The sequence below is a fragment of the Tachypleus tridentatus genome, chromosome 13 (genome assembly GCF_004210375.1).
Source record: "Tachypleus tridentatus isolate NWPU-2018 chromosome 13, ASM421037v1, whole genome shotgun sequence".
Classification (NCBI taxonomy): Eukaryota; Metazoa; Arthropoda; class Merostomata; order Xiphosura; family Limulidae; genus Tachypleus; species Tachypleus tridentatus.
In genome coordinates, this window is record NC_134837.1 from 30,748,822 (window position 1) to 30,771,888 (window position 23,067).

Sequence of the window (23,067 nt, forward strand, 5' to 3'; positions counted from 1 at the left end):
GGTTGAAATTGTTGAGTTCAGCAAACGGTTAATAATGTCCTCCTTTTGCTTCAATAACTACAAGTAGTCTTTCAGGCATTGTTTCAGTATAGATTCAGTTTGAGTTAGCTTGCTGATAAAGTATACTTTTATTATAAGTTAGAGCTTTTACAATAAGTAAAATTAGTTTTTGGAACTAGTTTTTGTTCAGTGATGTGATCATTTTGAAGTACACAAGTTTATACAGGAAAGAAAGTTTTAGTATTTAAATTAACATTCAAAATCTAAGGATTATTTTTACTGATCCACCAAACATTGGCTTCTCTGTTGCACATCATAAGAGCACAGTCATCACTCAGTTCAAATTTCTTATCTGTGTGAAAAGAACAAAGATACTAAAGAAAGAGGGGGAAAGAGTTTACAGTTACAGAAAGTGTTTAGATCAGTTTTAGGGAAAATATTCAAGCTGGTGAAACTATTAATTCTGTTTGTTGTATATAAGTAAAGCATATACGTCTCAATACATATATTACTATTAAAAATTATATAATTACCACAGACCTAATATAACACTTAAGTTTTTCAATAATAAAAAAACATAATTAACCTGCAATCAAAAAGGTTGCTGATCACTGTTGTAGGATGTACTTGTCAGTGTTTGGGGAGCATTTCAAGTTTGCGGCAATTTGCCAGAAAGTCCAACCAGCATCACGTAAAGCTTTTATATAAAATCTCTGCTTTATTGACAATTCTATATTCTCTTTTGGCTGTGGAGTGACAACAAAACTTAATGTATAGTGTTAAACAGTTTTATTATCAAGGTTTATTTGTGCTAAAATTGATTTCTCCTAACATATACTGGTGCCATATACATATCTAGCTCCTTGCTACATTCTTTATATGTAGTTAAGACATTGCATGTGGTACCATGAGAGTTATTTAAGACCCAGAATTTTATCAGCATGTTCATTCAAGCACAAACTTTATGATGTGTCCTTGGTACAAGTATATGGGAATTCTAAAGAATAAGTATTCTCACCTGGTTCATTCAGTAGTCAGTAGGGATCAGTGAAGTATTACTGTGGTATTTAAACTGACATTCTCTAATGACATGGAAGAATTAACCCCATAAAATGGAAAGAATGACAAAATATTCTTATTGCCCCAATACTTTTGCATAGTACTGTATGTCTATATGTGTGTGTGTGTGTCTATACATATATAATTAAGTATGAATTTAATTGTTTTTGAAGGACAGAAGTATTTTTTATGCTTGTAATCTAAAGATTTGTTTTATGAAATAAAGACAAAGAAACATGAAGAACGCCTGAAAAGCTCAGACCACAAGATAGCCGAAGGTGCTGATAAATTGAAAGATGGTAACAGTGTTAAAGAAAAAACAGCAGGCAAGAAAAAACAAAAGAAACAAACATCTGAGAAGAAAGAGAAGTTAAATTCAAAAGAAAAATCAAAGAAAGAAAAACATAAGAAAAAGGTTAGATTTATGATCTTTAAACTGTTTACATGGAATTGTTAGAAGTAGATATTCCAGCCTTTTCTGTGTATTACATTATATCTTGACCCTATTGACCACTGTAATTCTTAGTGTTTTGGTGAGAAGTACTGTTTGCATGTGTTTCACGTCATTAGTTAATATAAGTATAAATTAACCTACCTAGAGTATTATGGACAGTTTGTATGCATTCTAATTTACAACTTGAGTTGAAATATGTAATCATAAAATTTCACTTTACAAGAAAATGAAGAAATTAAAAGAATGTGTGTGCTGGGACGTTGATTCAATGAGCATTGTTTATGGAAAATTAAAATATATTAATATACTCAAAAATGTACATATAGGACATCACAGATGTGGTACCAAAACAAAAGAAGTCTGAACCACCTGTTATGCATTACACTGCTACAGCAGAACCACAGGTGATCGATTCATCAGGAGATCTAGAACCCAGTATATTCAAGGAGGTAAAGTGATTTAAAATTAAAACCATTTTAGTTTGAATAAGAAAGCAACACTGAATATGTAAAAAAAAAGCAAAATGCCCATAGATATGTTTATATTTTGGGATACTCTTCCAAAACTGTAACTTTAGCTGCTTTAAACATATTTTCATAATCGTAATTAGCTCATTTGGTTTTGTGGGGATTCTCCAGATACTATGGGATATTGAGGACTGGAAATGGTGTAAAAAATGAAATGTATGAAAATGTTGGAAAAGCTGTAAATTATCAAAACAATGACTTCACTTTCTCATCAAAATGATGGGAAAATTGAAATAAATAAAGGAAAAAGTGCAGAGAAGATTACTGCAATGCAAGCTTTGTCAGTGAATGTTTAGATATTTTCGGTACATACACAAATGAAACAAATTGTAATGATTCAATTTACTCTTTTTTCAAATAAAACTAACTTGATCATGTTGTACAATTAATAACTCTCAATGCTGATGCCTACTTCATTACATGGATGATGCACAATCTGGAATTCAGTGAAGGATTTGGTCCTCTTGACAAAAATTCTATGAGCAACACTTTATCTCGAATATGAACGTAGAATAGTGCCCAGTTTGTATCTGTTGAAACATAAATTAGGCTTTTATTCAAAAACTTCTTAGCATCAAACATAACATTGTTGTCATTCTAATCCTTTCACTGTGGCACAAGTTTTCATTCCCTGTGCAGAAATTATTATTTTTTGCAATGTTTGAAGTTTGCACAACATAGTTTCAAAGCCACTGAAACAGACTATTTATGATTTTATTATAAAATCCTTTGTTTTACAATATTTTCATTCATCTTTTAGGAGCACTTATAAATAGTGACATATCTGTGTATACTGCTTTCACTGCACTTTTCATGCAATGCATACTTTATTGTTTAAAACTATTAGCATCTAATGTATTCAAAATATCTTAGAGATAAGTTCTTGGAGTTCTGGGTTTCTCTGACATTCTCTTCTCTAATATTTCTTGGATGATAGAGGAGAAGCCACTTGTATAAGTGAAAGCATTATTGATGCTGTTTTCTTTTCTCATTTCTTTTTTAAAATTTGTTATGCTTAAATAGTAATACATAGGTGCAAAAGCAGTGGATGTTGGTGAATATATGGGATTTGTCCCAGAACTGCTCTGAAACCATGTTATTGTGGTAGGCACATGGGTTTGTCATGTGATATAAACAATATATAACCAGTAGAAAACATAAACATTAATACTATAAAGCATGGAAATTACCCTGTGATGAATCGTGTGTTGTAAGTCTGTTGTGGGAAAAGAAGTTAGACTTTAACAAAACACTGGGATGTTCCTGTAATAATGAATAGTTGACTACTAGATCTTAGCTAAAATATACATGTCAAATATTTTTTGGTACAATGCATATGTAGAAACAGGTATCATTGCATAAACCTTTACTGCTGTATGTCTGGAAGTGAATAAACTGTGTTAAGTATACTGAAACAGAAACTGAACCTGCTAACTTTTAGATGGTTAGGTGATCTAACATGTTTTAAAGATGCATATGTGTATAAAACAGATTTAACTATTTAAGCTAATGTAGTTTATCACAGAATTTTGAGAGAGCAATATTCTAAGTATTAAACCAGTAAACTACAGAGATACTGTGGTGTAGTAGCATAAATATCATTATGTACAAGAAGCTAAAATGGAATTAATAATCCCTGATGACAAGAAAACCCATTTGTAGAGAAAATATATATGTAAAAACCACTGGTATGGGTTGAGAAAATGTTTTATGTAGAAGTGAGAACAATGTTTCGACCTTCTTTGGTCTTCATCAGGTTCACAAAGAAAGAAAGAGCTAACTGACCGATTGCTGACTATATGTTTGAAGGGGGTTGTGTAACTGAGTGTAGGAATGTCGAGGGAGTGCTTAGATGATGGATATATTTATTAATATAGGTATAAAGGTGTTCCTTTGTATTGGTTTATTTTGGGCTTGAGTTGTTGTATAAGTAAGGCTTCTTTAATTGTACATTTGTTTCTTTGTTTAGTAGTTGGGTGTTTTTTATGGTTGTGTTTATTTGATTTGCAGTGTTTGAAAACGTGTGAAGGTGACTTTTTGTGTTCTTTGAATCTGGTTTCCATTTTCCTACTTGTTTCTCTGATATAGAAGACATGGCAGTTATCACATTGTATTTTATAAATAATGTTGGTGTTGTGTTTCTCAGTGTAGTTTTTACATAATATAGATATAGACCTTAGTTTTGTGCCTGGTTTTTGAATAAATTTGGTATTAACTGAAATGTCATATTTTGTTATTAGTTTTTGCCAAATGTTGGTTATTTTTCTGCTGATGTTGGGAATATACGGTATGCAGCAGTATATGGTTTTGTGATTTTTTGAATCGTGGGAAAAATTTTCTTTTGTTAGTTGATTTTGCTTTCTGTCTAGGTTTGTGCGTATAATGTTTTTTATGGTTTGTGGAGGAAACTTATTGATGTTGATGAAGTATTGTTTTATTTTGTCTAATTCATCGTTAATTTTATCTGGTGAGCATAGTTTTATGGCTGTGTTTATTTGGTTTCTTAGTATGTTGAGTTTTTGTTTTGTTTCATGTGCTGAGTCCCAAGGAATGTATAGTCCAGTATGAGTGATTTTTCGGTGGATTTCTGTTTTGAATTCTGTGTCAGTTCTCGTAATTTGGAGGTTAAGAAATATTTGATTGCTTTCTTACTGTTCACATGTGAAGTTAACGTTGGGATGTATAGAGTTAGTGTGATTGAAAAAATTAAGTTTGTGTTCTGTAGATCTGAATCCCTCAATCGTGTTGTCAACATATCTGTACCAGTATAGTGGTGGATGTAATGCTGTGTTAATTGCTTGTGAAGAAAAATATTTTTAATCTTAGCATGAAAAAATAACATTGCACATGATTTATTCAAAAGAATAATCAGTATATTCTTGTACAATCTTTCAGTTTATTAAAAATACTTCACTAAGCATAGGATTTTTTGTATGTGAAAGACTTGTATTGTTAACTGAAAGTCTACTAAGTTTTCTGAAGATGTATACACATTTTATTGAAAGTTAAAATTATTGAATTTATTAAGAATTTAAATCAGTGCAAAGATGTAATATGATCAGTTATACTTTGAATGTTTTTATGTTAAATAAGAGATCAGGATAAGGTAGAGTATTGTTAGGCTTAGTTTGATCACTTTGCATTCATTCTTTTAAGGTTTCTTTGTTGTTTATATGAAGTCTTCTGGGACTAAAATTGAATGGGGAGAGTAAATCATCAAAAATATATTTAAAAAAGTAGTTATATTAAATAGGTTTAGAACTGTTACATTATTAAATGAAACTTTCTGATTACTAATGGGGAAAAAAGACTTGCTTATAATTTTAGCTTGGCAACAAAAAAAATACTGTTTTTTATACACTGGAGATTGTGTTCACAGTGTGCAGTATTTATTGATTTAAAACAAAGGTAAATTTACAGTATTATGAAATTAGAACTATGGAAATTTTTTTACAAGAATGCAGGAAGACATGAAGAGCAGCAAGTGAAATTTACAACAAAAGTAATCGTTTTTAATTATTTTTTAAAAACACATCACAATGAAACCACCTGACTTTTCAAGGTTGTAAGATTATACATTCTTAAACATTGCAAATTAAATTTTAGCATAAACAATAAGGACATTTCTAGTATTGAAAGATGTGAATAATTTTGATGTGTGAACGTGCATACCACAAACCATATACAGTGACGTGCATACCACAAACCATATAGAGTGACGTGCATACCACAAACCATATGGAGTGACGTGCATACCACAAACCATATGGAGTGACGTGCATACCACAAACCATATGGAGTGACGTGCATACCACAAACCATATGGAGTGACGTGCATACCACAAACCATATGGAGTGACGTGCATACCACAAACCATATGGAGTGACGTGCATACCACAAACCATATGGAGTGGTCTGTGCCCATTTTCCTTATCAAAATCTTTACCTACATGTCACTGTTTGGTCGAACTAAATGGCCTTGAAAAGAATGGAAACGATAAGTTTTGTAACTTAAAAGTCAATGTGTGTGTGTGTGTGTATATATAGTAATATGAAACTAAGCAGACATTAACAAAGTAGAACATGTGAATGGAATTTTAACGTTTCAGAACATTATATACATTTCTGTTATGTGAAACATACACAGACTGACTAAAAGAGAATAACTTCAGAGTCAGATCAACCAAATCACATTTCTTCCTGTTAATTTTTTGGTATTTATTTTTATTTCCACTATACATTCTGGCCAGCTAATTTCCAAGTTGAACCCAGTTTTATTTATTACAGTATTGTTATTTATAATGTTTTTATACCATTGTTTTGTCAGTAACCCTGGTTTTATAACATTTTTAAAATGTTGCATAATAAGTTGAAGCATTACTGCATATTTAGTTTGTTTGTGTGTTACATTTGTTATTCCATTAATTGATGAGTAATTCATTTATAGTGCAAAGAAAAGATGAGACCAGTGAAAAAAGCATTGAAACAAATAGATAACCCTGATCAAAATCTAGAGAAAGAGGAGCAGCTACGGCACACACGACAGTGCTTACTGAAAATAGGAGATCGCATAAAGGAATGCTTGGCTGAACTTAATGATGCTGAAAAAATTAAAGAGTGGAGAAAGTAAGTAATAGAAGTTGAATATTCTGGAATGTTCACAGCTGTTATAATACTGTGATAAAAAAGTTAAATTCTCTAGTTTTTCAGTCATTATTTATTACATATACATGGTTACTTGCATGGGTAGTGAAGGCATTTGTTTGTGGTAATATGTTTTGTTATTTTTTAAAGATTCTGGTTAAAGTTAAGTATGTTTTTATGTAAATTTTATAAAATTAAAATATTGGTTATTGTTATGATCACTTTGTCACTAGGTGTTTGATTTTTAAAAAAATTATTTAAAATTTAAGCTCTTACATGAATTATAATGTTTTAAGTCATTTGGATTAAAATTAGCCCTTGATTTTTAAAATTGATGCATGCAAGTAAGCAAGGCAAAGAAACATATAGACTATATGTACATGTCACTGGTGTAAGTATATTTACAATCCTTTAGTATTTTCACAAAGTTATCTTTAGTTTTGGAGATTGTTATATTAAACACCCAAGACTGTAGAGTAATACTAAAAGTTTTCAAGGTGACGAATATTTTCATATTTGTACAATTTTCAAAATCATAAAGTTAAAATGTATATGTATGTAAGGTTGGAAATCTCTTTTTTTTCTTACATGACTTTGAGTGTAGTTTGTTGAAGCTATATTGAAGTTAAATTGTTGTTCAGATTTTATAAACTGTTAATATTACTCACCAATAAATGAATGTTGTACTACTTACTTTGATCTGTTCTTTGGGACTGTGTTTAATATTTATTTTTAATATTTCAGCTACTTGTGGACATTTGTTTCCAAGTTCACAGAATTTAATGCTAAGAAACTGTATAAGTTATACAAACAAATTGTAAAAAGATCTGTTGAAGATAAAAGCCACAGTCTTAAAGACAAAGAGGGCCATCGGCAACGCACAGAAGAGGCAAAGTCTAAGCATAGGCTTCTTGTAGATAAACCAAAGTCACATGATGAGGTAAGTTTCTGACAAAGTTGCATTTTCTCTTCTTATTTGAACATACGATGTATTTGTTGGGGCACAATAACAAGACAATAGCATTGAATGTGGATTTCCAAACTCTGTAGCCACAGGTGTCTTATAACAGTAGCAGTCAAATCCCAGTATTCAATTATAGGAGCCCAACAGTTGGTGGTGAATACTGGGTGCTATCTTTTTTCTAGTCTAGCAGTTAAATGTTATGAATAGGTAATTAATGTAGCCATTTTATAGCTTTTATTGAATATCTGAAATAATGAGAAGAGAATGTAGCTTTTGTGAGTTTGGGTACGTTAACATGTGGAACAGTAAACTACTTGGATACAAAGAAAAGCTAACTGTTATGCCATTTTGAAGAACCAGTCAGTATTCACTAGTCTTTAAAAGTCATTTCATGTTATGTGTGTGTGATTCATAGAACATGTTGGTTGTTCAGCCGGGGCCCAGCATGGCCAGGCAGGTTAAGGCGTTCAACTCGTAATCTGAGGGTTGCGTGTTCGAGTCCCCATCACACCAAACATGCTCACCTTTTCAGCTGTTGTGGTGTTACAAAGTGATGGTCAATCCCACTATTCTTTGGTAAAAGAGTAGCTCAAGAGTTGGCAATGGGTGGTGATGATTAGCTGCCTTCCCTCTAATCTTATGCTGCTGAATTATGGACAGCTAGAGAAGATAGCCCTTGTGTAGCTTTGTGCGAAATTAAAAAAAAACTTGTTCAGCTGGAAAAGTAAAATATCAAAATATATGTTGATGAGAACACCAGACAAGTTAAAACAGGTTAGGAATTATTTTTTTCCACACTTTTACAACAAAACTGCTGCAATTTCACAATCTAAAAAGCAAAACAAATCATATGAATGTTTTTTCACTCATAAATTACAGATTAATTGCAATATATGTACCAAGTTTCATGTAATTTGGTTAAATAATTTTACTGTAAAAACATAAAAGTTCTGCAGGTTCTATCAGAATCCCAGCTCTTGTTAAGAATTAAGCCTAATTTTTTTTTGTTTAATTGTACACAATTTCTGTCTGTTTAGCACAAATGCTACACCTCTGTATTTTGTTTGTCTTGTTGTCATTAATTTTTATTTGAGACTTGTTTTTTTACAGTCTAGTCAACACAGTCAACACTCTGCTAAATCTGACAGATCGGGTTCATCACTAAAAAGGCAATTCGAAGGAGAAATGTACACTTCAGAAAGACCATCAGCTGGAAAACGTTTCTATGATGGAAGAGACAGGTATCTTGAGAGGAAAGGTGACAGAAGAGAGGGGCAAGTTTTTATTGTCTATACTGATTAACCTTTTTTTGTTTTCATGGATGATAACATCATACTTTGACCATAAATTGGTCTGTGCTACCTTTAAGTAAAAAAATAACTACTAAAATATATTAATGACCTCAAAACATTTATTACAAGTATGTTAACTAAATGTCTCTAATTAATTAACCATTAATTATAAGATACCATTGATAGATGTAAACCTTGGCTTCCTACTGGTGGTAAATAATTTATTATTACATATAAGATAGAACTGTTAACAACTTCTGAAAGAGAGAATGTGGCAAGAGGGATCTGATTTTCTATTTAATAGCTTGGTAACTAAAGAAAATTGAAGGCTATAAAAATTATAGTTTGTCTGAGTGATGACAGTTTTATAGTGAGTAATTTACATTAAATTTCATACTTGTTGGAAGAAAGTAGAATAAATTAGAGAACAGGGGTGCCTAGATAAAAAATGTTATTTCTCACTAGGAGAAATTCAAGATTTTTGTTTTAATATTGCCCTATAAAATTAAGAACTTGAAATGTACACACTTTTAAAATATGTATCATTAGCTATGATTTTATGCAACACTGATTGGTGTAACATAAACAAAAAGTAGTTTAATTGAATTTTGAATGTAAGCTATTACAAACCTGGTAACATTGCAGTAAAAGATACTTGTGGCAAGGGGGTCAAAGGAGTAATTACTTCTTACCAACATTTTTTCAGTTCCTTGTAAACACGACCAAGAAACAAAAATATAACATCTTAAAAGTAAATACTGACCTTATTCCAATTAGTTGTTTTTTTGCCATCACTGTAAACTCAAGTTTTAAAATACCATATTGATAAAGTGTTATTTTTATGTGTTTTTCAATACAAAAATATTTGATTTAATTATCCTGAACTCCTTCCCTTCTCTTTCCCTGTAATTCTGCATATGCAAAAATTAATACGTTTTTGTATGTCTGCGAGAAATAAGTTGCATCTTAATTCATCTGATAAGAACAGTTATTATAATAAGTTGAATAATATCTAATTTTACTAAATGGTTTTCATTCAAGTATGTGTGTAATGTGCAGTGTTGTACATGATTCAATATTGATAAATATAACCTTTATACAATGTTTAGACAAAATCCATCATATCAGCGAGACAAAATGTCATCATATTCAGTAATGAAGGGAAACAGCTACCAGAGAAAAGGACAAACAAACAGTTATTCAGGGCCTCCTCCAAGGAAGCACTGGGACTCCCATGAACGATGGCCACACAATAATCCATCATCTAGCTGGGATAGGTACTTTTTTATTTATTCACTAACAACTTGAGAAAGATTACTCCAGTAAACTGCATAAATTTAATTTATTAATGGGCTGAAATAAATATTACTAAGGTTTGTATGGATTTACTTTTTGTCTCTTCAAAAGTACAATATTTTAATACTGTCAAAATAACAGTATAAAAATTACAATAAACCAATTTTAAGTAGTATATAAAGTTAAAAGAAAAAATACTTTTTTTTTATTTTTTAAGTATAAACTCAGTCTTGCTTCCAAAATGTAGGTTATAGCTTATATACTGCAAAAGAGTAAAATAGCACATTAACTATTAACTTCTTTATATGTTTATTACAAGGTACTTCTTCACACGTGGGGTGGGTACGGGTTAACCTCATGGTAGAGCTCTTGGTTTTAGAGCTGATGAGATGGGTTTTAAATCTATAAGGTAACACAAACTAAATAACAAAACTTAAATAACATGTTTGTGGCAGGTGCTGCCAGAGAGTTGTCTTCCCTGTAGTTAGCAATTCAGCAACAACAAATAAAAAAATTGTTGTCATGTGTTGGTGGCCAGTTTCCTTTTCACTAATCACTTGCTTAAAAATAGTGAAAGTAGTGGACAGTCTTAATAGCTTTTTAACAAAGACAGGGATAAGGAAGGTTTGTTGCAAAATTTTGATTCTTTGAATACTTGTAATAATTCAAATTAGTAAGAATCAGAAACACTAATTTTGTTTAGTTTATTATTTTTGCAGCAGCTGATATAATTTAAATTTTGATTAATTTACTTGCTTGTGTGACAATAATCAATGTTAATCACTTCTCATGAGTAACAAGTTAATCAATTAAATTGCCCAGCTGTAAAAAAACATTAAACTATACTCATTTATTTGACATTTTGTTATAAATACCAAGAATTATTACAGGTATATACATAATTCAAACTTGTTGTTTTTTTTTCTGAGTGTTATCAGTAATGAAAGTAACTAAAAAAACTCAAAATATCATAGTTATTTTTTTATAAAGTTTTTCCATATTGCCTGTGACTAAAATTATAGTTACCATTAACTACAAATAAACTGTTATGGATATTGTGCCTGATGCTGCTATAATTGCAGTGTATTAAATATTTTATGTATAGTAAAGTATTTACTTTCTCTGTAGACATCCAAGTGATTTTCGCAGGGATACACAACGAGGCTATTTTAGAGAAGAAGGACCATCGGGAAGTTATAAACGAGAAAGAGAAGCCGTCCCCTATCCTGATAGAACACATGCAGAGATAAGAGATCCTAGGTGAGGCTAAATTAATGGATATGATATTAGAAAAATATGGTGTGACTAGAATTTTGTAATTTAAAGTTGTTTATAAGTTTGTTATAGACCAATGAGTGGTTTTAAAGACAATCTAGAAAATTGTTGTCCATCAGACATGAAATAAAGCCAACTAATTAAGATCTAATGTGATCTTCATGAAGAAAGAAATAATTGGATTCTTTTCTAAAACAAATTATGTCATTAAGTGTAGCACAAGAAATCAGAATTTTTGAAATATTCTTGCTACAAAAGGAGAATGTGAAAAGCACTGCTATATAATGACCAGTTCACCTTTCATGTTTTGTTTTATGAACATGATTATTGAGGGTTATTGAGGAGTAATATAAAACAATGATAAATTCTTATTACAACTAGAATGTGTTAAATAGTTACAGTTCTGAGGGGAATTTTAAAAAAAGATGCATTTAAAAAAAAATGTGTTACTTGGAAGTTTTAGCAAGGTCTAATAGTTATGGGTCATGTATCTGAGAATTCATGTTCTGTACCCCATTGCTACAATATGTTATAAGAGCCATTTTTCTAATCCCTCTAAACTACCAGTCTAAAATTAGGGGTCACTACCCTTGTGTAATTTTCTACATATATCTAAAAGGAAGAAAGACTCATTTGAAATTAGAAATTGTACTTCTGTTTCCAGAATTACAATAGTGATTGAAAGAAGCCAATGATACAGTAAGAGAAAATATAGTTTTGCTTCTTTAAATAAAAAAAAAATATATAGCAGGTAAAGTGTACTACTGACACTGATATGGTAAATGTTAGCTGTGCTATAATTGGTTGATATGCTTACTTGTTCTAATCATTTTGAAATGTGTTTGACTCACTGCACGTGAGTTTCAACCCACTACCAGTTAAGTACAATTCAGGTTATAACAGATGTTGATACTTCTAATTTATTTTAAGTATAATATTTATTCAGAATATTTGCATATGCAAAGAGTGAAGACTAGTTGTAAATTTATTTAAAGCTATATCACATTCACTGGCCTTCCAGTCATGCTCAGCTCACAATACAGAAGTTACAATGATGTGGCACATGTGCACTCAGTGTTTCTGTATCCAAGGTTATAATACTGACCTTTATGAAGTCACCTGTTTTGACTGTGTTTTAATGGACTAGTATTTTGTAAAATACAGTTTCATTTCAGTTACTATTTATTATTTAAGTATACAGATCATTACTATATACAAACAAGTTCATAAAATTATATTTCTTAAAACTTAGAACAGTAAATAAAGAAGTAAAACAAACAATTATCTGTCTTTGTTATGACCTTTGTACTCAGTTGCTGTTTCTTGTAGCTTACTGATCCTTAAGAAATTCCACATGTAGAAATTGTGAAATGAAACAAGTTTTGGGTTTTATATATATGTTTGAATAACCAAAAAAATTATAAATTACTATATCAATACCACAGAATTCCACTATAATATGTCAAGTTTAGCAACTGAGTTGTATTTGTGTCTAAGAAATATGAAATTAAGCAGACTAAAGTCGCAACCTTCCTCCTCCCCTCGGTGTGGATTCCTGTACGCTGTGAGGGGACCTCCCAGGGAAAGTTCTGTTCTGTCTGGTTACCTTCTCTGGAATCTAAACATCCATCCACGTGTTTGCTGTGCGTGGCGGGTGACCTGTGAAGGGGAGGAGAGGATCCTGGTGGTTGAGGGGTCCAACCCTAACACACCACTTTGGCCTTGAATTCCTGTAGATGGGCAGCTTTTGGGTGGCCCCCCTTGGGTCAGTCGGCTGGTCCACTTGGGCAAGAGTCAACCAAGTACCAGTGTTGGAAGTTCTCAACAGGTGTTGTGGATATTGTGCCTGATGCTAGTATTTGGGTATAGTGCTCACAAAACCCTGGCATTGCTGCATTGTCCTTGCATGACATTGTAGGGCTCCATGGTGGGTGGGATCAGTGGGTACCTAAATTTGTCTTTTTTCCAATCCTCCTTCAAAAAATTTAAATAAAATAGTGAAAAAACAGTCAATAGGTAAACGGTCACGTTTTGAAGACTCTGAGCAGCAATCTTCAACATCTGTAACACATGTACCTCATTTTCTTATATTACATTCTCTTTTAGAAAAACCTTAAGGCAAATGTCCCCCTTTTTATTCAGAAGAGACTAGAGGGTCTTGCTGGCTCTCCAAAGTCAGTAAAGAAACTTCAATCTGGAGATATAATAGTTGAAACATCCACAACCCAATACAGTGAACTCCTCTTGAATTCAACGGCAATTGGGGATATACCTATTGAGGTTACCCCTCATGCTTCCTTGAAGTCATCATGAGGAGTTATTGTTGAGAGGGATTTGAAGAACGTCTCCGAGTCAGAGATTCTCGCTAGTCTCTCCACTCAAGGAGTTTCTGCAGTGAGGTGCATCTCCACTCGCAAAGATGGAGTTACACTGCCAACAAATACCCTCGTTTTGACATTTACATCATCACATGCACCTGCCACCATCAAGGCAAGTTATCTAATTTGCAGGGTATGGCCATACATTCCAAACCCTCTCCAATGTTTCCAATGTCAGAGGTTCGGCCACTCAAAGACATCATGTCGTGGTTCCCTGACATGTGCTCATTGTGGTGGCAAGGACCACGATGCCAGTGAATGTGACATGGATCCACATTGCATCTTCTGCAATGATTTTCACCCTTCCTACTTTCCTTCTTGCCCAAAATGGTTGGAGGATAAAGAGGTGCAGCATTTGAAAATGACTCATAACATTAGTTATCCTGAGGCTTGGAAATTGCTGCCCGCCACTCCATCTCGGACATATGCTGCTGCACTTCGTTCCACAGCTATAGTGGGAGTGCAGACAGATCTCTCTGTGCATCCAAGAGAATTGTTTTCAAAACAAATGAAAAGCCTTCTGACCTCCATGGTTAAAAAGGTTGATGAATCGACTTCCACACCCATCTCTGTTCCTTCCATACATTCCAACAAACCTCAAGATCCACATCCTTCAGTTTCAAATGCAGGCATTTCTTCTGATACATCTTTTTCTCCCTCCCCAAGAGGCAAAACAGTCATTCATTCGCATCCTCAGTCACTGGAATCCCCTTCCAATAACAAAGACCTGCCCAGTCGACCCAGGGCAGGATCCATGGAGGTTGATAGACCTCCTTCGACTAAGGACAGTAAGGAAAAAAAGGCGTGGTCGTAAACAGAAGGGTTCTCCAGCCACTTCACCTACCTGTCATTAAAAATGGCCACCTTGATACAATGGAACTGTCGAGGTTACGTTCTAATCTGGATGATATCAAAACACTGATTGCTTCCTACCATCCTCTATGTCTTTCCTTACAAGAAACATTTCTAAAACCTGCTGATACAGTCACTATTCGGCAGTTTTCTCTGTACAGTAATGACAGGCTGTGTGATGGACGAGTACATAGAGGGGTGGCACTATTGGTTGATCAGCAAGTGCCCACCCTGTCTTTGTCACTCAACACACCCTTGTAGGCTGTAGCCATCCGTGTTTCCTTGGGTCATACCATCACTGTTTGTTCTCTCTACCTGTCCCCTGGAGAGACATATGATCACTCAGACCTTGATGCTCTCATTGAACAGTTGCCGTCTCCATTTCTACTCCTCGGGGACTTTAATGGACATCATCCCCTTTGGGGAATTCATGGGAGGGGTCGCTCTGTAGAGTGTATGCTCTCTGATCACAACCTTTCTCTTTTCAATACTGGTTCTTCCACTTATTTTCATGCACCTAGTCAGTCCTTTACTGCTATTGATCTCTCAGTTTGCTCCCCTTCATTATTCTCCCATTTTTCATGGAGGTTTGACAATAATCCACTAAGCAGTGATCATTTTCCTATACTTTTGAGAGAGACTGGCTGTGGTCAATGCCACCCTACCCGTGTGCCCCAGTGGAAGCTGGATCAGGCAGACTGGTCCACTTTCACTGCTCTCGCAGAACTTTATCCTGCCATCGTGAATCAGTCATCAATAAACGACTGTGTGACAGTGGTAACTGGCTGTATTATACAAGCAGCTGCTCAGTGTATTCCTAAAACCTTGACACGTTTTCCACGATATCCTCGTCCGTGGTAGGATCCTGCTTGCTACTTAGTACGGAAGGCTCAAAAATGGGCCTGGGATACTTTTCTTAGATATCCCACACTTTCGATCCTCGTCGCTTTCCAACGGGCCCGTGCACATGCTAGGTGGGTAAGACGTCAAAGCCAGAAGGAATCTTGGATTCAGTTCACAACTGGCATATCTTCTACCACCAGTTCCAAGGTCGTATGGGACAGGATTCGAAAGGTCAGTGGGCACTACAATTCTGTCCCCCTCTTGCTCTCTGATGGTCAGGAGGTGGCTGATGTCTGGAGCATCGCTGATACTCTAGGTGAAAGCTTTTGCTGGGTATCTAGCACTTCTGCTTGTTCCTCCATCTTCTTGGCCATCAAGGTTCGGGCAGAGCGTTCACCTCTTTCCTTTAGAACTGACTGTCTCTTTGACTATAATTGTCTCTTTACACTGGTGGAACTGAAAATGGCCCTTCATCGGTGTGGCAGTACATCTGTTGGACCTGATGATGTACACTATGACATGCTGCACCATCTATCTCCTACTTCTCTTGATGTCCTTCTAATTGTCTTTAACCAGATCTGACAGGAGAATGTTTTTCCTGATGCCTGGCACCAGGCTATTATTTTACCTTTCTCTAAGCCAGGGAAAGATCCCAAGATTCCTTCAAACTACTGTCCAATTGCTTTGACAAGCTGTTTCTGTAAGACCTTAGGAAGGATGGTTAATGCTCGTCTTGTTTGGTTCCTCGAATCAAACAACCTCCTCTCGCCCACCCAGTGTGGGTTCCGACGACAGCACTCCACCACAGACCACCTAATTCGACTTGAAACATTAATCAGAGAAGCCTTTCTCAAAAGCCAACATCTTGTATCAGTATTCTTTGACATTGAGAAGGCTTATGACACAACATGGAGGTATGGCGTTTTGCGAGACCTGACCTCCATACATATGGGTTATGTGGTGATTTACCCATGGTTATTAAAAAAATTTTTATTGGACAGGAGATTCCAAGTTTGTGTGGGTTCGACACTTTCCCGTTTTTTTGTACAGGAACTTAGAGTCCCTCAGGGCTGTGTTTTGAGTGTCACACTTTTCAGTATAAAGATAAATGCCATCACTGAACAACTCCCTCTCACTGTTGCAAATGGGCTGTATGTCGACAACTTTCACATCTCGTGTTAGTCGTCGAACATGATATATATTCAGTGGCAACTACAAACTGCCCTCAATCGTGTACTGAATTGGACTATGGCGAACGGCTTTAATTTTTTTTTCTCTGAAACCATTTGCATGCACTTTTGCCGCCAACGGGGTATTTACCCTGATCCTGAACTTCATATCGGTAAAGTTTCGCTGCCAGTGGTCCCTGAGACCCAGTTCTTGGGGCTTATCTTTGACCATAAGCTGACCTTTATACCACACTTAAAGCAGCTACAGGTCAAATACACAAGAGTGCTGAACATCCTCCGTGTCCTCTCTGCTGCCAGTTGGAGAGCAGATCGATGTTCTATGTTAAAGGTATATCGTGCTCTTATTCGGTCAAAACTCGACTATGGATCAATGGTCTATGGCTCTGCCAGACCCTCGATCTTAAAGATGCTGGACGCCATTCATCACCAAGGACTTTGACTGTGCACTGGGGCTTTCCACACCTCTCCAGTTAAAAGCTTATATGTTGAATCTCATGAACCTTCTCCGCACCTTCGCCATTTGCAACTATCTTTACTATATTCTTTGAAACTTCGTTCCTTACCAAAGCATCCCACCTGGGGATGTGTTTTCCTTCCTCAGTGGGCCATACTTTTTCAGAACAGACGATCTGCCATTGCTCCTTTTGGCCTTCGCATCCAGGCGCAATTGGATGAATTGGGTCTGTCCTTGGATGATAACATTGCAGAATCCACAGGTCAGCCCATCCCACCATGGCTTATTACAGCACCCAAATGTGACCTTTCTTTCAGTCATCTGAAAAAGGCAGATACTCCAGATTGGAAGTACCGTCTTTCAAACAACCATTCCGTTCCAATTTATACAGATGGTTCCAAATCAGGTAATTCAGTGGGCTCTGCCATGGTTTGCTGCAGTTTGGTGGTTGCTCGGAGAATCCCATCTACAGCTTCTGTGATCACTGCTGAACTGTACGCCATATCTCTTGTCCTGTATCATATTGAAGCTGAGCAGTACTTCAACTGCACTATTTATACTGACTCGCTTAGTTCTCTACTGGCCCTGGAATCGCTACACGTTGGCTCACACCCTGTTCTCGCTGATATTCAAAACCGATTGGCCCATTTCTCATTAACTGATACTTCTATCCAGTTTTTCTGGATACCAGGCCATGTTGGTATTTGTGGGAATGAGCTTGCAGACACGGCAGCTAAATCTATCCGCTCAGGCACTATTACCACTGTACCTATTCAATACATGGACTATGGTCCTGTATTCAAGGCTTGGCTCTGTGCCAGCTGGCAGTCCACTTGGAATGAGCAACGCGACAACAAGCTTTTTCAAATAAAACCCTATATTGGGCTTTGGCCATATAGCTTCCGTAAGGTTCAGAAGGAGGAAGTTGTTCTAACTAGACTACACATTGTTCACAGTTTTTTAACTCATCGTTTTCTTTTATCTGGAACTGTTGCACCAGTGTGTAGTTTGTGTAACATCCAAATCACTGTAAACCACATTTTACTTTCTTTCCATCGTTAGGACTCTCCACGAGGGCACTATTTTAAACGTTTTTTCTCAGGGTTTATCTGTCACATTGGACAGTGTTATTGATGATGGTGGCACTGTCCACCTTGATGAAGTTTTAGTTTTTTAATGGCTATTAATCTTTTTAATCTCATTTAAGTGTTGGATATTTATTCATTACACCTGTTTAATTGTGGTTCCCTTTTCAAAGTTTCAATCTCTCTAGTTTAATTTGAAATTGGAAAATGGCCAGAACATTAAATAACTCGACACCAGAACTGGAAAGGCCAACTTCAGATGACTAACGCTGCTGTTTGAACTATCCGTTTGAACTACCCGTTAGTTGTCCTGGCAAGTTGTTATTCCAATTTTGCTGCATGTCTTTTAAACTTTTATTACTTTACCCTTTGGTACTGACCATAATGACACATAACCCGGAACCAGGACTGGAAAGACTAACTTCAGGTGACTGATGGTGTTTCTAGTACTTGCCTGTTAGTCTTCCTGGCGAGTTATGATCATTACCATTCTGCTACAGAAGTTCTTTACAACTTTATAGACTGGATGTCAACATTGGTTTTATGCAATTTTCTGTTTTCAATTGCTGTTTTGTTTTTACCTTCGTTTACTTTTACAAATTTTACTACATTTATTTTACTTTTATCTTTTTACTGGACATTTGGCTACTCTTTATTACAATTCTGCTATGTGTCTTTTAAAACTTCTATTCTTTTACATTTTGATACTGGTTGGTATGACACACAACCCGGAACCATGACTGGAAAGGCCAACTTCAGGTGACTGACGGTGGGTCTTGAACTTACCTGTTAGTCTTCCTGGCGGGTTATGATTATTACCATTTTGCTAGAGAAAGTACTGTATGACTTCTTTTATTCTGCTTTCTCTCTTAACATTGTAAACTATATGTCAACATTGATTTTATGCTTTTTCTGTTTTTCAATGATGTTTTGTTTTACCTTCATTTCCTTTTCTGTATTTTACTACATTTAATTTGTTTTTACCTTTTACTGGACATTTGGTGCAGATAGCCTACCTGCTTTGTGCCATAAAACACTAAATCAATCAATCAATCAACCTTCCTCCTTGAAATCTTGAGTAATCTGAGTTCGTGTCGGTGTGAAACTATATTCTTTGTTGTTGAACATCATAAACATCTAATTTGAATCAGTGCTGTATTCAGAATACAATGTAGCACACAAAATTAATGTTTAGGTGTTGTTCTTTTTTATATTTTCTCTTAAGAGATCAAATGATGTATAATACTAAAATTTTAATTATAATCTACAGTTTGATACTAAATTTATTGACATAATTTCATATAATAGTCGTATGATAAAATTTTTGACATAAATTCATATAACAGTAGTACAATAAAATTTTGAATGCAAGTCAGCAAACATGATGACATGACCTTTGCCATGTGGCCTGTAGTGAAAGGGTTAAAATATTTCCAGAGGCCCATAAAATAGGGTAGCTTATAAATATGAAACAAAAGTGCTTAGATATATTTTAAATTAATGTAGAATAGATGTTTTTAAGTAATCTTGTGCTGGTTCTTTGTATCTTCTGGGTTGTTATGACTTGTATAGCTAAGACTTTTTGAAGTTTTACATCATTAAAAATCGATAGATTTTCTAGGATAATCTTGAACTGGTTCTTTGTATCTTCTTAGCTGGTATGGCTTGTATAGGCAAGGCTTACTTTACATTAATAAAGAATAGATAGATATTCTAGGGTAATCTTATACCACTTCTTTGTTTTGTTTTTTCCCTTAGTTGTTGTGGCTTGTATAAACAGTGTTTTCACATAAACGTTTTTGTTGGTACAGATTCCACCACCACATGGGTTCCTATGGAGTCTATCAGCCCCAATATCCTGGCCAGGCAAATTATGGATTCATGCCCCATCAACCACCACCTCCAGGGGTGGAAGACCGCAGCCCTTACCAAGGAGAAGGATGGAGAGGAAAATGGGAAAGTGGTCATTACTTAGCGAAGCACTGATTTTTCTAAAAACTCAGATGTAAAATTACTGTACTTATCAGAGACACAATGCCAAGAATGGAGGAAGACTTGTGCATATTTTAGTGGTTATGCATTGATCTGTAATATAAATATATATATATATAAAAGGGTGAATATGACAAGCTGTGATAGTATGGTCAAACCATTCTTTTGTGTTCTTATATAACTGGTGGTATGACCAATCTTCAAGAATTTTTTTCTAATTTTGAATGGGCAAGCTTTGATGTATTTTTTATGAGAGGAATTGCCTAATTTATGATTGTTAGTTGACTTTTCAAATACGTGTACAATTATATAAAAGAGATTTTCAAACGACCAAGAGAGATCCTGCTGACAAAATCATGATGGTTGAGGACTCTTGTCAGCTGTGGACCAGAAGATCAGAATGCCACTGAAGAATACTGTTACATTAATTCCATGTGATTTTGGTTACATACCATTTACCAGATATTCTGTAATTCTGTAATGCTATTACTTTTGTACATTTTGTTTAGTTTAGAAAAAGCCTATTTTTCAAAGCTGGTTTAGGTTCATTAAACCTGTAAATGAACCCCGATTCAGTTGTGTTGTTGTAGTCATCCTTATTTCTGGCATCTTGGAGAGAGGATTTTTTTAAAGGAATTAAAAGGTTTGTTTCTATAATGATCTCCGAAATCTGTGCATGTAAATCAAAAGTGTGTTTTAGGTTAATTGTTTTAATAAATATTTAAAATACCATTGCTTTTAATTCACAAACCTATAATTGTAAATAAAAACTTTGTTGCAGTTACGGTGATGAGCTTAGTCTTGCAAACAGCTTCTAAACTAGGTGGACTTGTAACATATCCAAATGTTTTATATATAAAAAAATTAATGTATGTAACTTTGTATTATTCGTCACTGAGCTTACTCATGGACTAACATTGTCTTTATCCAGAGCTTCAATTCCTACATATAATAAAAAAAATAATGATAAATTCATCGTAAACCGATCTGATCTTCATTTAACCACATTATTCAGTACATCTGGCTGTAAGATGAAGTTAGTTCCCACTCTTAAGAATGAATACTGGTTGACCATCCAATTCAATGTTCAAAACGATTTGGCAGACTGTATTCTTTCCAAAGGTTTCTCATGACAGTTTTTTATTAGTGAAACACTACGTATTGTTTTCAAGGTTTCACCAGATGTCCTCAATAATTTGTACTGGCCAATCCAACTGTAACAACTTTACATAAAAACTTTCTTCATAGCATCCGTTGTAAAGTTAAAAATTCACATTGCTTTGTTAGTTATACATTAGTACAAATACTTAATTTTATACCTTTGAAAGCTTAAGTATGCATTTGGACAACTATGGTTTCATATTAAAGTTTTTCGTTTTCTTTTAAAATGTTCCAAAATTACGTATGAAAAAGAGTACATTGATAAAAGAAATAATGAATGGTCTGAGAATTAAACCACTTAGATATCTGACTTGTGGTTTCCAACACCGATCTAATATTATGAAAATTTGTTTGAAAGATGCACATATTTTTTCTCTCACTTGTACAAAAAAGTAGTAGTAAAGACTTCCATTTGTATAAATAAACTTTGGAAAGAATCATTTTTTAGCTAACGTTTTATTCTCGCAGAAGGAACTAGTTTATTACACACTCTAATATACTGAATCGTAAAGAATATGGTACGTAAGTGGATTGAAACACTATTTAATATACAAATTTAATAATTACGAGTTAATTATTTGGAAACTATACACACTTACGACCAATACCGTTTGTTTTACAGATATTTTCTCAGTGTAACTATACTGTAAACTTTATCAAAGTTGGTATTCACAGCTTTACAGGATGATATTAAACGTGTAAGATAGCAATTATAAAAATTTTCTTGTGTGAAAACAAACCTGAACATCCAGTGATGGCATCGGTTTTATTGTGATATCATGACTAGGAAATGCTATAGCCTTAAGCACCATTATTTTATCAGTAGATTTGTATCGTGTTTCCAAGACGTAATAAAAGTGTGCATGCAACACAATTCACAAGTTCGTTGCGTGTGCGTGTCAAACGACAGTTCCAGTATGTCCTGATATTCGCCACCTGAAATTACCATGGTGATGAGTTAATGTAGAGCTGTTTCCAATTGCCTTATTTTACAGCATCAAGACGCCCCATATTTTAGCAAAGAATATTTAAGGGAAAAAAAGCATTCAAGTGTATCAAAGACTTTTTTTCGTTCTTGAATGAGATTCTTATAACAAACGTGATTTTTGTTTTGGATAGACAAAAACAAGTGTTATTCTATCTGAAAAAGGAATGTAGCTAGCATCCTACATGAGAATAATTTGTCTTTCCATCCAACCCAACTGGCCAGGTTGTTAAAACATTTGACTCGTAATTCAAAAGTCGTGGGTTCGCATCCCCGTCACACCAAACATGCTCGCCCTTTCAGCCGTGTGGACGTTATAATGTGACGGTCAATCCCACTATTCGTTGGTAAAAGAGTTGGCAGTGGGTGGTGATGACTAGCTGCCTTTCCTCTAGTCTTGCACTGCTAAATTTGGAACGGCTAGCGCAGATAGCCCTCATATAGCTTTGCGCGAAATTCAAAACCAACCCAACTGACGAGGTATGGTATTAAAAGAAAGGCTCCTTGAGCAGTGAATTGCGATAAACAAAATACAGATCCCTGACCCTTTCAAGAAATCTCTGATTTTCAATCCGCAATGGACAAATTGAAAGTAATGCAGGTAAAAAACACACA

The 23,067-nt window shown here is 34.6% G+C and overlaps 1 protein-coding gene across 1 annotated transcript in view; it reads left to right on the plus strand.

Moving 5' to 3' along the window:
* Chd1 (chromodomain-helicase-DNA-binding protein 1) overlaps window positions 1–20,963 on the plus strand; it is an 82,501-nt gene extending 61,538 nt beyond the window's left edge. Inside the window, 8 exon segments of the mRNA XM_076474311.1 lie at window positions 1,286–1,474; window positions 1,840–1,962; window positions 6,489–6,667; window positions 7,430–7,625; window positions 8,760–8,923; window positions 10,051–10,218; window positions 11,366–11,497; window positions 20,126–20,963. Coding sequence (XP_076330426.1) covers window positions 1,286–1,474; window positions 1,840–1,962; window positions 6,489–6,667; window positions 7,430–7,625; window positions 8,760–8,923; window positions 10,051–10,218; window positions 11,366–11,497; window positions 20,126–20,300 — 1,326 coding nt within the window. The 3' untranslated portion in view covers window positions 20,301–20,963.
* Window positions 20,964–23,067: the final 2,104 nt, after the last annotated feature.